This window comes from Vespa crabro, chromosome 20 (assembly GCF_910589235.1).
Source record: "Vespa crabro chromosome 20, iyVesCrab1.2, whole genome shotgun sequence".
Taxonomy (NCBI): domain Eukaryota; kingdom Metazoa; phylum Arthropoda; class Insecta; order Hymenoptera; family Vespidae; genus Vespa; species Vespa crabro.
In genome coordinates, this window is record NC_060974.1 from 3,831,548 (window position 1) to 3,845,860 (window position 14,313).

At 28.2% G+C, this 14,313-nt stretch overlaps 2 protein-coding genes across 2 annotated transcripts; one reads left to right on the forward strand and one right to left on the reverse strand.

Annotated features, from left to right (window-relative positions):
* Positions 1 to 4,237: 4,237 nt before the first annotated feature.
* LOC124430968 (zinc finger HIT domain-containing protein 3) lies at positions 4,238 to 5,440 on the forward strand. The gene is made up of 2 exons (XM_046978270.1): positions 4,238 to 4,505; positions 4,626 to 5,440. The coding sequence occupies exons 1-2, from the start codon at positions 4,435 to 4,437 to the stop codon at positions 4,951 to 4,953; spliced, it is 399 nt and encodes a 132-aa protein (XP_046834226.1). The 5' UTR covers positions 4,238 to 4,434; the 3' UTR covers positions 4,954 to 5,440.
* On the reverse strand, positions 5,120 to 12,483 carry LOC124430967 (beta-glucuronidase). Its single transcript, XM_046978269.1, has 11 exons — positions 11,758 to 12,483; positions 8,301 to 8,489; positions 8,103 to 8,201; positions 7,809 to 7,985; positions 7,496 to 7,728; positions 7,009 to 7,291; positions 6,591 to 6,865; positions 6,230 to 6,491; positions 5,968 to 6,156; positions 5,724 to 5,862; positions 5,120 to 5,621 (listed from the first exon to the last, which is right to left on the reverse strand). Exons 2-11 carry the CDS (start codon positions 8,478 to 8,480, stop codon positions 5,440 to 5,442), a joined length of 2,019 nt encoding a protein of 672 aa, XP_046834225.1. The 5' UTR covers positions 8,481 to 8,489; positions 11,758 to 12,483; the 3' UTR covers positions 5,120 to 5,439.
* Positions 12,484 to 14,313: the final 1,830 nt, after the last annotated feature.

Here is a 14,313-nt window from a genome sequence, read left to right on the forward strand (position 1 = left end):
TAATAAAGAATAAAGATATTAAAACACAATAGATTTAACAAAATATTCCACTGTCCACGAGAAAATTTTTTTTTCTCTTCTTCTTTTTTTTCTTTTTTTTTTTCTTTATCATTCTTCTTCTTTTTTTCCTTTTTTTTGCACATATTTCGACAACACCAAATAGAACCATTCAAAGTCACGAACACACACTTCGATGATATTAATCTTTTGCACCGTTTTATTATCACCGCGAACATAATAATAATGACGATAATATTGATAATAATAATAATAATTATAATAATAATAATTATTATTATTATTATTATATAATGATGATAATAATAATAGTAATAATAAAGATATTAAAAATATAATATTGTTAAATCATTTAAATATTGAATTGAATCGATTTGAAATATGGTGGCAAACCGGAACCGGCAAGTGGGTCACTGTCATTCGTCGGTGTTCTTTCTAGTCGGTAGGATGATTTCATTGCCGTTTGCGAACGCGGCGTTAGATTCGCCCTCTATATTCGTTTCGCGGTCATCACGCGGTATCTATATATATACGTATATCTATATATATATATATATATATGCTTAACAGTGTGTTAAGTCATATTCGTACACATTACAGATATAAATGATGTATGTATATAACACACATACATACATATATATATATCTATATATGTAGAGATACATATATCACGTTATAAAGAGCCGACACTCCGAGTACCACGTTATACGACGGACTGAAAGAAACTGACCAACTGGGAGTCGACAAAGCGGAGATTCCTGGCTCCTTCTCTGACTCCTTCCTCCTCTTCGGAGAGCCTTATGACTGTACAAGCATACCTACTTGCCTGCTTATTTGCCTGACTGCTTGACTACTTGATTGCTTGCTTGCTTGCTTGGTTGCTTGCTTGGTTGCTTGGTTGCTTGGTTGCTTACTTGTTTCCCTACCTTATCCTGCCAACGTCATCGTACAGAATCATCGCCATGGTTCGTCATCTGAGCGTCTACATTTACTGACGTCATCATCATCCATGGGATGCTGTCATCACACGTACAATTTTTCTAAATCCTGTTTCATTTCTTTTTAAGTTCCATTTTGGTTACATATAGACATATCGACGTCTATTTATTGACGTATTATTGTCTATCTCGAGAGTGATAAAAAATCTTTATCCGAAAGTAAGAAGAAACAGAAAAATTACGAGGATGGAATTATAAGGAAGGAGGAAATTTTTTATTCCTAAATAAAAATTAAGAAAATTATGAACGAAAATGGGACTGACACGTAATTTATGTGTTGTATTGATTTCTTTTTTCTTCTTTCTCTCTCTCTCTCTCTCTCTCTCTTTTTGTCTCACTGTGACGTATATTGTAATAAAAAAAAAAAAGGAAAGAAAAAAAAGAAACGAAAAAAAAACAAGAAACAAATGAAAAAAAAAAGATCGTGTATTTTAATATGAGATATAACAATGGCGATGAATAATTAATTGTGTTTAGTTTTTTTTTCTATCAGTTAAGTACATTCATGTCCGCCATTACTGTGCTAATTATAATTGGATAGATCATCGATAGAGTAGGATTTCCTGTAACATTCGTTACACGTCTATTCTTTCCGATTATTCACGAAATTAAATATTTCCCATTGTTTCATCATCATCCTTTTATGTTCTCTCTCTTTCTCTCTCTCTCTCTCTCTCTCTTCCTCTTTCGATCGAGAAGCATTTCCGGTATGACGGTGACAAGGGGCGCCTAAAGGGGGGTTAGGTTGACGTCCCGCGACCTCCTCAAGGTGAACCCGTAAACTCGGTCATCAGCGGCGTAAACTTTGATAACCATATTTTATTATATGATTAATTTTAAAAATATAGATCTTTGTTTTTTAGATTATTATCAATGATTATTAATTAATTTATATATATATATATATATATATATATATATATATATATATATGTATATATAAATTTATCAAAATATAATTTATATTTTGTATATAATATAAATACAAATTCAATAATATTTATTATTATATAAAATTATATAATATATAATAATTTATATATTATATAATTTTATGTATGAATAAAATATATTATATTATATTATATAAAATAAATTATATAAATCAATTTATATAATTTATCATATATATTTCATATACATGTTATATGATTGTTTATAATATATATATATATATATATATGTGTGTGTGTGTGTGTGTGTATAAAAACATAGATTTATTAATATAAATTAAAATTGATAAATTTTTTTTTTTTTTTATTAAGATATCATTTGTAACATTTGGATTTGAATTATTTAATAAATTACTTTTTCTATAATGAACAGTAAAGGAAAAAAAGTAATTATATATGTACATACAGTGATCTAGCATTTAATCATGAAAGATAATTCTTTAAAGTAATTTAGAATAAAAAAGTTTTAATCATATATGTATAGTATGTGATAAAAAAGGTTATATATATTTTTTCTTTTTTTTAATATATTACACGACTTACAATTAATACATAACACTTTCAGCGCTATCATCGAACTCATTATATATACATATATATATCTTGTTATATTTAATAATACAAATGTCTACGCCAATGAACATAACATTTGGTTGAGAAACGTAGTGAATGAAAAGAGAATGGTAGGCGCTCGTAAGATTTCGAATGAAATGAAGTTGCGTGAAACGCAAGGATATATATTCTTGTTACCGGCCGGCTTAGATCCCACATGAAAACTTCACACCGTTCGACTACGTCATCGTGCAACTCTTAGCAAAGGTTATTCATTTTGACGTTGGTAACACTGTTCTGGTGGTTGTCGGTGAACCTGGCCCAGAAAATAAGCCGGAACTGTTCGAGGAATCAATGACCTTGGCACGAGCGATTCTGTCAGGACATGGGCCGATCGAAAGAAGAAAGTTTTTTTTTCTCTTTCTCTTTCTCTCTCTCTCTCTCTCTCTCTCTCTCTCTCTCCTCTCTCTCTCTCTCTCTCTTCACTCGAAGTATTCATTGAAAAATTCCTACAGTAAACTAACAACAAGACGTCCATCTTTTCTTTAATAATTTTTTTTTCCTTTTTTCTTTTTTTTTCCTACACTTCGAAATCGATTATCGTCGTGTATTTACATATTTACGCGTGTGCTGTGTGTGTATGTGTGTGTGTGTGTGTGTGTCATCAAGGTCACGAAGCCGACGTACTTTTATCTACGATTAATTTAATATCTACCGTGATCGGACTGCTAAAAATAAAAAAAAAAAAAATAAAGGTCTCATTTGCAATACAGACGACAAACATAAATGAATTTTAGAGGGAATGAATAAAAAAAGAAAAAAAGGAAAATATTATATTCTTATTGAATAAAATAATCACATGATTGGAGACGAGGGACATTTAAAATTGGCGCCATTGAAATTTATTGTTAAAATATGAAAATTTCCATTGGCATTGAATGATTCATTCATATATATATATATATATATATATATGTGTGTGTGTACAAGTACATAGAAAGTTTTTATGTTTATTCTTTAAAATATAACTTTATATACTTAATAATTATTAATTAAATATAAATATTGAACTAGTTTTCTTTGATAGATTTAATATTGAGCAAACAAATGATTCTTCGAAATCGTAGATTCTTTCGTGTACTCCTTTTTCTTCCTCTTTTGGTCATTTTCTATCTCTCTTTGTTTCTCTGTCTCTTTCTTTTGTACACGTACGTACACATATCCATACATCGTTAATACCTTCTATCACTTTAACCTAAAAAAGATTTGTAGGATCATTAGATATTCGGTATGCATAATATATTTTCGCCGAATGAAATGCGACCTATTTTCTTTGGAGAAATGCAAAATATAAAACTATTCGAACTGTTAAGGTTATTTGAATTGTACGAATTTCTTTTTGTATTTAGATTTAGGATTTTCAATATTCTTACGAGGTTTTTGTATTTATTATTGTAAAAAAAAAAAAAAAAAGAAAAAGTTCTGTCTCGATCATCCTAATAATAAGACAAAATTCGCAATCACTTTTATTTATCATTCATAATATTATTATATTTCTAATTTCATTTATTTTACTTCAATATTTAAATTATTTTCGAATTTATAAAATATATATTCATATATATATAATATATATATATATTTATATTGCATGGATCCAGACGCACTACACACACACACACACACACGACGTGAGAGCGAGAGAAGAGAGGGAGTGACCGAAGAGTGGGGGAAAGACCAGGAGTGGGGAGAGAGAGAGAGAGAGAGATTGCAGATTTGTAGTAGGTAGATGGCAGTTCGAGCGCTCCTATGAAATCACTTGTGTTTATAGTTGTAATGATTTTTATTAAAAAACTTTTAAATTATTTATTTTAATAAGATAATATTTAATAGATAAGTTAAAGAAAAATATGAAGAAAATTTGTATTATTTGTGATAAGGATGGAGCTGTCTATAAATGTCCTACGTGCAGAGATTCATAGTAAGTACTTTTTGAGGTTAACTTTCTTATTTGATGTCTATATTCTTCAATTTCTTTATCAAATATTATATATAATATTGAAATTAGTTCATAAAGTTCTAATAGTTCTAATCTGTTTAGCTGTTCTGTCGTTTGTTGCAAAGAGCACAAAAAAATTGGCTGCATCCTACCAGAACCACAATCGATTGATGCTAATTTAAACATAGATGAAAATGGAAAATATGATTTTCTAACGGAGGACACGGTACCGTTGGAAAAATTAATGAAATTGCGTGAGAGTAAAGAAGTTAAAGACTGTTTAAAAAATCCACACGTGCGTACTATTATAAATGCGATTTTAAAGGATTCTAATCCAACGAAAGCTATAGCCTTAGCTATGACAGAACCAATATTCGTAGAGCTTGCGGATGCATGTTTAAAAGTGGTAGAAATAAAAGAGAATAAATGACCCATATAATTTAATATTGTGCGAACATACGAGCCATTTGGAATATGAAAACATTTTTGTACACATATTACAGTAATTAGAAAATTTTAATACTGTTATTTGTTTTTTTTTTTTTTTTTTTTTATAAAAACATAGGAAACGTAGCAGCAGCAGTTTAGCAAGGTGATTATTAGATAATAATTATTTAATGATTAAGTAATTAGATAGATAAAGTGGTGACATTTATGAAAGCTACAATCCTTAAAAATATATGTAATTGATCCGTTATAAAATAAACAGATATATTAACAAGTACTTTTTATCTGGATATGTCTTGCATTGAAATAAATAATTCAATTTCATATGGTAAATATATATCTGTGCAGACATATCCGAAAGAATTCAGAGATAAAGAAGTAGTAAAAGATGTAAATGTTAAGCGAATAGACTTTCCAAAAAAAAAAAAAAAAAGGAAAAGAAAAGAAAAAAAGGAAGGTTAAATTACATTTACAATTCTATATGTTGAGAGTAAAAATTAGAAACGTAACTCTCAAGATTTTGTGGTAATTGCGTTCCATCTATTTCCATTTCTAACGCATAATATCTCTTTCTAACGTGATGAGCTACCATTTTTGGTTGTCTGTCTCTTGTAAAAATACCTTTTTTATTTCCACCTACTCTGTAATAAGCTAGAAACATATAAAATATTTTTTGTATTTATATAAACAATTTGTAATAATATTTTCAAAGTTTTACATTTTTGAAACATTGATTAAAATAAAAAATCTTACTTTGAGCTGTTCGAAAGTCCGCAAAGTTCCAAATAAATTCACCAATGAAAAAGCCTTCATACCTTAAACGATCGAACGCTTCAAAATGTTTAGAAAACATTTCGGTTTGGTATTCTTCGCTCCATATATAGCTTGGTAACTAGAATATTTTGTTTTGTCATAAATATATTTTTTTTTATTAATTTTTAAACTATATATATATATACATATACTTTTACCTTTTAATATTTCCAATATTTCTTACCTCGTGTTGACCAGGCAAAGTGTCTGCGCCATATTCGGACATAAGCACAGGTTTATCATATTTCCTGTGCCAAGCTTCGGCCTCTGTAAATACACGATCAATGATCATATCCAATCTACCAGAATTTACATACCACGAATTGTAACGATTAAAACTAATCACGTCCAAATATTGACCAACTTTGTCCTCCTAAATAAATATAAATCTATGAATTATTTTTATCAATTCAATTATGAAATTTCAAAAGAAAAAAATAAAATACCTGAACGCTTCTTGCAAGTGCTATGGTAACAGGTCTAGTAGGATCAAGAGCTTTAGTATGATCAGCAATTTGTTTGAAATATTCATCGGCACCTTGTAATTGTGTTCTTGGTTCATTAGCAAGAGACCACATGATAACAGAAGGATGATTTTTATCCCTTCGAACGAGTTCCGACAAGGATGTTTTGTGACGTAAAAGTAAAATAGGTGTGAAGTTTTCTGTGTCGACTGAAGGACACTCGTCGATGATCATGAAACCAAGTCTTGAAAAAAAAAAAAAAAAGAAAGAAAGAAAAAAAATGTTTTCCATTTCCCCAAAATTTATATTAATTTAGGAAAAAACAAATTAAATCTTTAGATACCTATCAGCCATATCAAGGACTTCATCGCTGTAAGGATAATGACTAGTCCTATAAGAATTAGCACCAACCCATTGTAAAAGTTCATAGTCCCTGATCATAGTAACAAGGTCGAAACCCCGGCCTCGTATAATTGCATCTTCGTGTCTACCGAAACCTCTCATATAAATAGGTTTACCATTCACTAATAAACTCGTATTCGTCCATGACACGGTTCTAATTCCAATAGGTAATCTGTAAACGTCTGAACTGGTATCATTTTGTGTTGATAATCTGACCTGCAAATTTACAAAAAAAAAAATAATAAATAAAATAAAAAATAAAAAAAAAAGAAAACAATTAAATAAATTCAATTCATTTGATTTTCATATATTCGTACTTTAAATATAGTTTTCTTTTTATATATATATATATATATTACCTCGAGAGTATAAAGATAACCAGGTGTAGAATTCATGCCTCGGGGCCACCAAAGTTTAGCTTTAGGTACTTTAAGAGTACCAGATAAGTATGTATTGTCTGTCTCCTTTATTACCAAGTTTTCTTCACTATCATGCAAGGTCACAGTACAGATTGGTATTTCACCTTGGTTTAAACCTGCCGCTTGTATTGTATATTTTATTATACCCATGTCATCTACCACTCCGGTTCTTACAGTTATATCCTCGATGTATACCCGCGGTGTAGTGTACAACAGTACGGATCTACGTATGAAAATATGAATCGTAATCTTTTCTTTTTTTTTTTTTTTTTTTTTTTTTTTAAACAGTATAATCCTTGTCACGAATATTATTATTTCTAATAAATTATTATTACAATTCCGACGTTGATTTGATAATAAATCAAATATTGCAATGATATATTATGAGAATAGAATATTTTATATATAATTGTGATTATAATTATACCTGTGTATACCAGCATAATTGAAAAAATCAAAAGAATAACTTTGAAAGTGTTTCGTTCCGTTATCGGTAATAATGTCGTATATCTTTCCTTGTGGTACACTGGTCTGAAGCAAGGTATTGTCAACCGCAACGGTTATACGATTTTTTAAACCGAAGAACAAGTATTTCGTTATTTCTGCCTCAAACGGAAGATTTCCAATCTCGTGTTCCATAACCAATTCATTGTTGATCCACTAATATAATGATTGTTGTTATAAAGTAAATTTATTCTATAGATTTTTTGTTGATTGTTAAATAAATATTATAGGCTTACAACTTGTGCGAGATAATTAACAGAACCAAATCTGAGAAAAATTCTTTGATTTTGCCAGGACCAGGGTATAAAGAATGTACGTTCGTACCAGACAGCACCAACGTGATCCCTAAGTTCTTTGGATGTTGTTATGTCGTTATAGGAAGACGGTACTGGCATTTTAATCAATTCACCAGCCTACGGGGAAACGTTTAAATTTATTTAAAAAGATTTCGAAAGATTTATTATAAAATAATTGAAATCGACGATCATTAATAATAATAATAATAATAATAATAATAATTATAATAATACCTTTGACAGTGAATCAATATACCAGAATTCTCTGTAGCCTTTCAAGACATCATCAGAAGGTGAGGCAATAAAATCCCATAAACCATCAAGCGATTTCACCTGTATCGTTCATTATTAATATAACTCGTATGGATCATAATTTTTTTTTCTCTTCTTTATATAAAATTAATAATAATTAAATCAATATTTTTGTCTTACCTCACGTGATTCGCTTTCACGTGGATAAAGTTGACCAGGAAGTGGTATCGGTTGAATATCCTCCTTTGGTAAAGCTGCGGATTCATTTGGTACTTCGGGTAATTCAAATTCAACCTCAAATTCACCCGATTTAACGCTACCAATTAAGAATACGAACAGCAATAACATTTTCTTAGGCATTTGTATCTCCTGAAATGATTTGTTTTTATATTAATTTTTATGACGTTGCGTTTCCTTCAGAATTGACTTTTATAGAAATTTTTTTTTTTTTTTTTTTTTTTTTCCCCCCCATTTTAATAAAGATCAATGAATTATAATGGATTATACGATAAGATAGATAGATCATAGATAATAATTATAAATAGATCTAAATATAGATACTTATGTTTATTTAAATATATCAATAAAATAAATATCTAAGAAATAATATAGTTAGAATATATATATATATATAAAATATAAATAATTTGTTTAATTCTTTACTCGTTTATTATTTTGATGAATTAAGTTATATAAACAAAATGATTTTCTCTTATGAATGATAATTGAACGAACGACTTAATTAAATAACTTTACCAATTGTAGTAAAAAGAAACAAAAAAAAAAAAAAAAGAAAAAAAGAAAAAAGAAAGAAAGAAACGAACAAAAAAAAATGTACGCGTATTATTCACAGAAGATATCATAATCTATCGCGTAATGTTTAAAAGGAAAAACTCATGAATTGAATAAAGAAAGAGAACGTTGTAGTATACATGCTTTACTCGACACGTACTATCTTATTCAAATTTGATAAGATAGGCGAGTTCTTTATTTCTTTTTTTTTTTTTTCTTTTTTTTTTTTCCACGAAGTTTATAATGCAATATATTGAAGAAAACATTACGTTCTCGATACAAATTTTTTTTATGCAACATCAAAAATATAATTACATAAAATACGAAAACGAATTAATAATATCAATTTTTATTTTTTTTTTTTTTTTTTTTTTTTTTTTTTTTTTTTTTTTTTTTTTTTTTAAGAAAAATTATCTTCAAAGATATACACGTTGTTTGTAGATAGTCCTCGTTTTTTTCTTTTCTTTTTTTTTTTTTTTTCTTATCTCTCTATCTCTCTTTCTTATGAAGTATTCACGAATACTGTTGACTATCACCTGACCAAGACCGGTCTTCTTCCTTCCCTTTCTTTTTCTTTTTCTTTATGGTCAAGAATGCACATTTATACCTCAAGCCATTTCAGTATACTTCACATTTCTCTTTATCTTTATCTTTATCTCTCTCTATCTCTCTCTCACTCACTCACTCACTCACTCACTCTCCCTCTCTCTCTCTCTTTCTGTTTCTTTTTCAATTTTATAAATATTGCAATTTTTAATATCAATATTTTGTTTAATTATAAAAAGGACGACATTAAATAGATCGATTCGATCATCCAATTTTGACGTTTAATTGTATGAATATAACTTGAGTGGATTTTTATTTATTTATTTATTTATTTATTATTATTACTATTTCTTTTTTTTTGTAAATAATCTTCGATTATGAAAATTTAAAGATAGATATAAAAAAAAAAAAAAAAAAAAAAAAAATCCCAAGCATCGAGAAATGATTTAATAAAAACTATATCAAACTTTGTTCTACGACGACGAGGAAGATTTTTTACGAACATACGAGAATACGATTAACATTTACAATATCGTAATTTGTTGGATTCTAGTAACATCTAACGATGCTTATTCGAAGAATTAAGGGCACAGGCCGATACGAGGAAACGATTTGATGCTTTGGGAAGGGAAGTATGCTCTCGTAGGAGGGCACCGTGCCAGGAAGCCGATATTGTCGACGAGACCCTGTAGAGAACGTATAGGGTCTCTATCTCTATTTCTATCTATCTCTCTTTCTCTTTCTCTCTCTCTCTCTCTCTCTCTCTCTCTCTCTCTCTCTCTCTCCTTCTCTTTCTCTTTCTATCTCTTTCTATCTATCATTTAATCGAATTGTTAACTTTCATTCGAAATCAACAAAGGATTATAACTTAATCGTTTGTATAGAATTAATTTCAATTGAAATTAATTTTGATGAATCAAATCAAATTTTGAATAATTTATCAATGATTAATTTATTATAGATAATTCATAATCCTACCCCTACTCAACCCCACCTCACCCCATCCCATCCTATCCCATCTCCTCATCCTTCCGACCACTAATATTATCCAAATAATCTCAATCAATCAATCACTATCGAATCAAAATCGTTGTATAATCGAGGTCATAGAGAAAATTCATTATTTCTATTCAATGTAAACACATTTAAATCCTGTGAGCAAAATGAAAATTTTACAAATGGTTAAAGACAAACGATATCCATTAGTAATATTGTTCTTGGTAATGTGCCAATCGATTTTGTGGATGCCAATGTATACAAAAAGATTTTCCTAGAGGAAAAGTTTTCACAAAGAGAGAAATTATTGTTTAAAACGTTAAACGTTGATATCTCAACATTATTTATATATCCATTTAAATCAAATAAATCATTTGATATAATCAATGAAAATTTCAAATTTAAAGAAACATTTTTTAGCCCCAATAGAATATCTTATATCTTTCTCTCTACCTTTATCTTTATCCTTTGTTTCTCTCCTTCATGGTCTAAAACTAATAATAAAACGAATGAAAATAGTATTAAAAATAACATTAAAGGGGGAAAAAAAAAAAAAAAAAAAAAAACACTGACAGGACATTCATATATCTTTTTTTTCTCTCTCTCTCTGTTTTTTTTTCTATCTCACATACTTTAAAACTTATTAATGCAGCGAATGTAAAAAAAAAAAAAAAAAAGCCAAGACATGAAAGAAAAGTTAGGGTCGTTAACGCGCGTGTTCATATTTCCATGTCGACATGTTTTACTTGCACAGGGAGAGAGAAAGAGAGAGAGAAAGAGAGTGTATGTGTGTGTTTATGTATAGGTATATGTGAGTGCTTCCTGAACTGTGACCCGTTCACATTCGCGAACCTAGTTTGATGTCAAACATAAATCATCTTCTCGCCTTTATATACCGCTGGTGTACTATCATATTGAAAAGGATATATCATTTGTCTAGCACTGTTATTATTAATACTTACATAACGATATAAATCTAGAGATACAATCTTACAATTAATGATATATACGCATACGCACACATATATATATACAATAGAACATGATAAGGATCTATATATTTCAAATGGATAGATAATATAGAAAAAGATTTTTTTATTATCATTTCTATGATCACTATCATTAATGAAAGATACAAATCGATGCGATTAAATAATTAAAAAAAGAAAAAAATATAAATAAATAAATAAATAAAAATTAAAAGAAAGGAAAATACAAAGAAATTATTCAAAGATTACAAGATACAGCATATAAATATATATATATATATATATATATATGATTAAAAGCTTTGATTACTTACTTATTGATAAACAATTTATCAATCGTTGTCCTTTTCGAAATCCTTAGAAGTAGTTATTCCTTTATCTTCTTATATCAGATATTAATGATTTTCTCTCTCCCTTCCGGAAATAAATGATGACGAGGATAAGATTCGTTTGTTCTTCTCCTATTCTATTTTTCTCTCTTTCTCTCTTTCTCCCTTTTAATCTCTATCTATCTATCTATTTATCTATCTATCTATCTCTCAAATTCTGAACAAATTCAGAGAGACACCGTTGTCGTAATAGTCATAGTCATAGTCATAATAGTCATAGTCATTTTCTTTATAGTCGTCGTCCTCGTCGTCGTAGTCGTCGTAGTCGTAGTCGTGGTCATCGTCGTCGACGTACCAGAAGCTTGCCACGTTCTCTCCAGGAGGGATCTTACACCACTAGATCAGAGAATCAGTTACCTATCCCATTTGTGCACTGGGGCTCGCCAGACGGTCGGCCAACTTTTATATACCGGGTGTCTCTCTTTCTATCTCTTTCTTTCTCTTTCTTTCTCTCTCTCTCTCTCTCTCTCTCTCTCTCTTTCTCTTTCTCACATAAACGTTTACACACACATACACACATACATCGTTCTCATTTCTACCTGCTATTCCTGCATCCTAATTCTACGCGAAAATCTTATCGCGTGAACACCTACATACATATCAATTTCTTTGTTTATTTATTTTTTTTTTTCCCTGAAAGATCTCTCGATCTTTCTCCCTTCCTATTTTTTTTTTTTTTTTTTTTTTTTTTATATTTGTTTTGTCTTTTTTGTTTGTTCGTTTTCTTCTTCTTCTTTTTTTTTTTTTCTTTTTAACACCTCTTCTCATTTTTTCTTCTCTTCACTTTTCTTCCCTTTTCTTTTTCTTTTCGTATTACCGCCAAATCGTATCACGTGACACCTGCATAACCAATTTTTATTTTCACATAAATCATATGAATGCTTATATTTTGATACCAATTTCTTTTTTATTTTTTTATTTATTTCTTTTCTTTTTTTTTTTTTTTTTTTTTTTTATTATTATTATTTTTCTCTGATTTTTTTTTCTTCTTCCGTTTTCTTTTTTCCTTTTGATTTTTCTTAAATTTAATGTCCGCCAAATTGTGCGCCACGATACACCTACATATCAATTTCTTTTTCCCCATATATGCTCGATTTTCTTTCTTTCTTTTTTTTTCGCTCTCTCTCTCTCTCTCTCTCTCTCTCTTCTTTTAAATTCTCAACAAATTATATGACATGACATGCGTATAATTTATTTTCTTTCCTTTTTTTTTTTTTTGTATTATCGCTGAATCGTATCACGTGATACCTACATACCAATTTCTTTTTTCCTTTTTTATCCTTTCTCTTGTATTCCCGACAAATCATATCATGATTACACTTGCATATCAATTTTTCCATTTTCTTTTTTTCTTTCTTTCTTTTTCCTTCTTCATTTATTTTATTTATTTGAATATATTTGTATTGATTAGAAGATAGAATTGTTGCTTCTCTTTCAATAACACAATCAATCGTATGTAAACATATATATATATATATATATATATATATATATATATATATATTTTTTTTTTTTATCAAATTATCTTTATCAAATGACTCTTATCTAATTTTTTTTACATTCAATACCTTTTAGAATCAATATTTTTGTCTTTTTATTTAATACGATTGAGAGACTTCTTCTTAACATTTATTATCTTGATAAAAATCTCTCAAAGATTATTCATTATTGTATAGATATAAAGTGAGAGAGAGATTATTTATATAATTTAATTCCCATAATAAATTTTATAATAGGAATTTTCTCAATAGAAAAAATATTAATCTTATATCTTCAAAGATATTATACCTTCAAAAATTCTTTAATATGTTCAATCACCTATAAATTTATGTAATATATTTGTATCTTTTATTAATAATATTTCTAAATTTTATTTTCATATAAAATAAGAGAGAAAACATAAAAACGTTGTATTAGACGATTCTTTTGTTTTCTTTTTTCTAATTTTTCTTTTTTTTTTTTTTTTTTTTATTGTACCTGTAAGAAAAAAAAATATATATATAGGTTATTAAAATATTTATATAGGTTATGTAAATTTGTTTAGGCCAATTTTCCTCACACATTCTTATTCCTAAAAATTAAAAAATTATTTCTAAATGAAAAATACAAAAAGATCTCTATAATAAACAGAAAACGAAAGGGTATACAAAAGTTGGATCTGTTTGTTACGTAAAATAATGTTACACGGAGACGATGATTTCTTTTTATTTCGTTTTTGTATAAAAAAAAAAAAAAAAAAAAAAAAAAAAGGAAAAAAGAAAAAAGAAAAAGATTGAATTCTTTTCAAATAAGATAACATTGCAATCGATATTGCAAGAAATTAATTTGTATCTCGTTTATATTTTGTATCCTGATGATTAAAGGGTTATATGAACATTAATTTGAATTTATATATTGCTTCAATGAAAATAAAAAATATCAATTTACGTCATTACTTACGTCAAATTTCGTACAAGTACAATGATATGTATGACATAATCC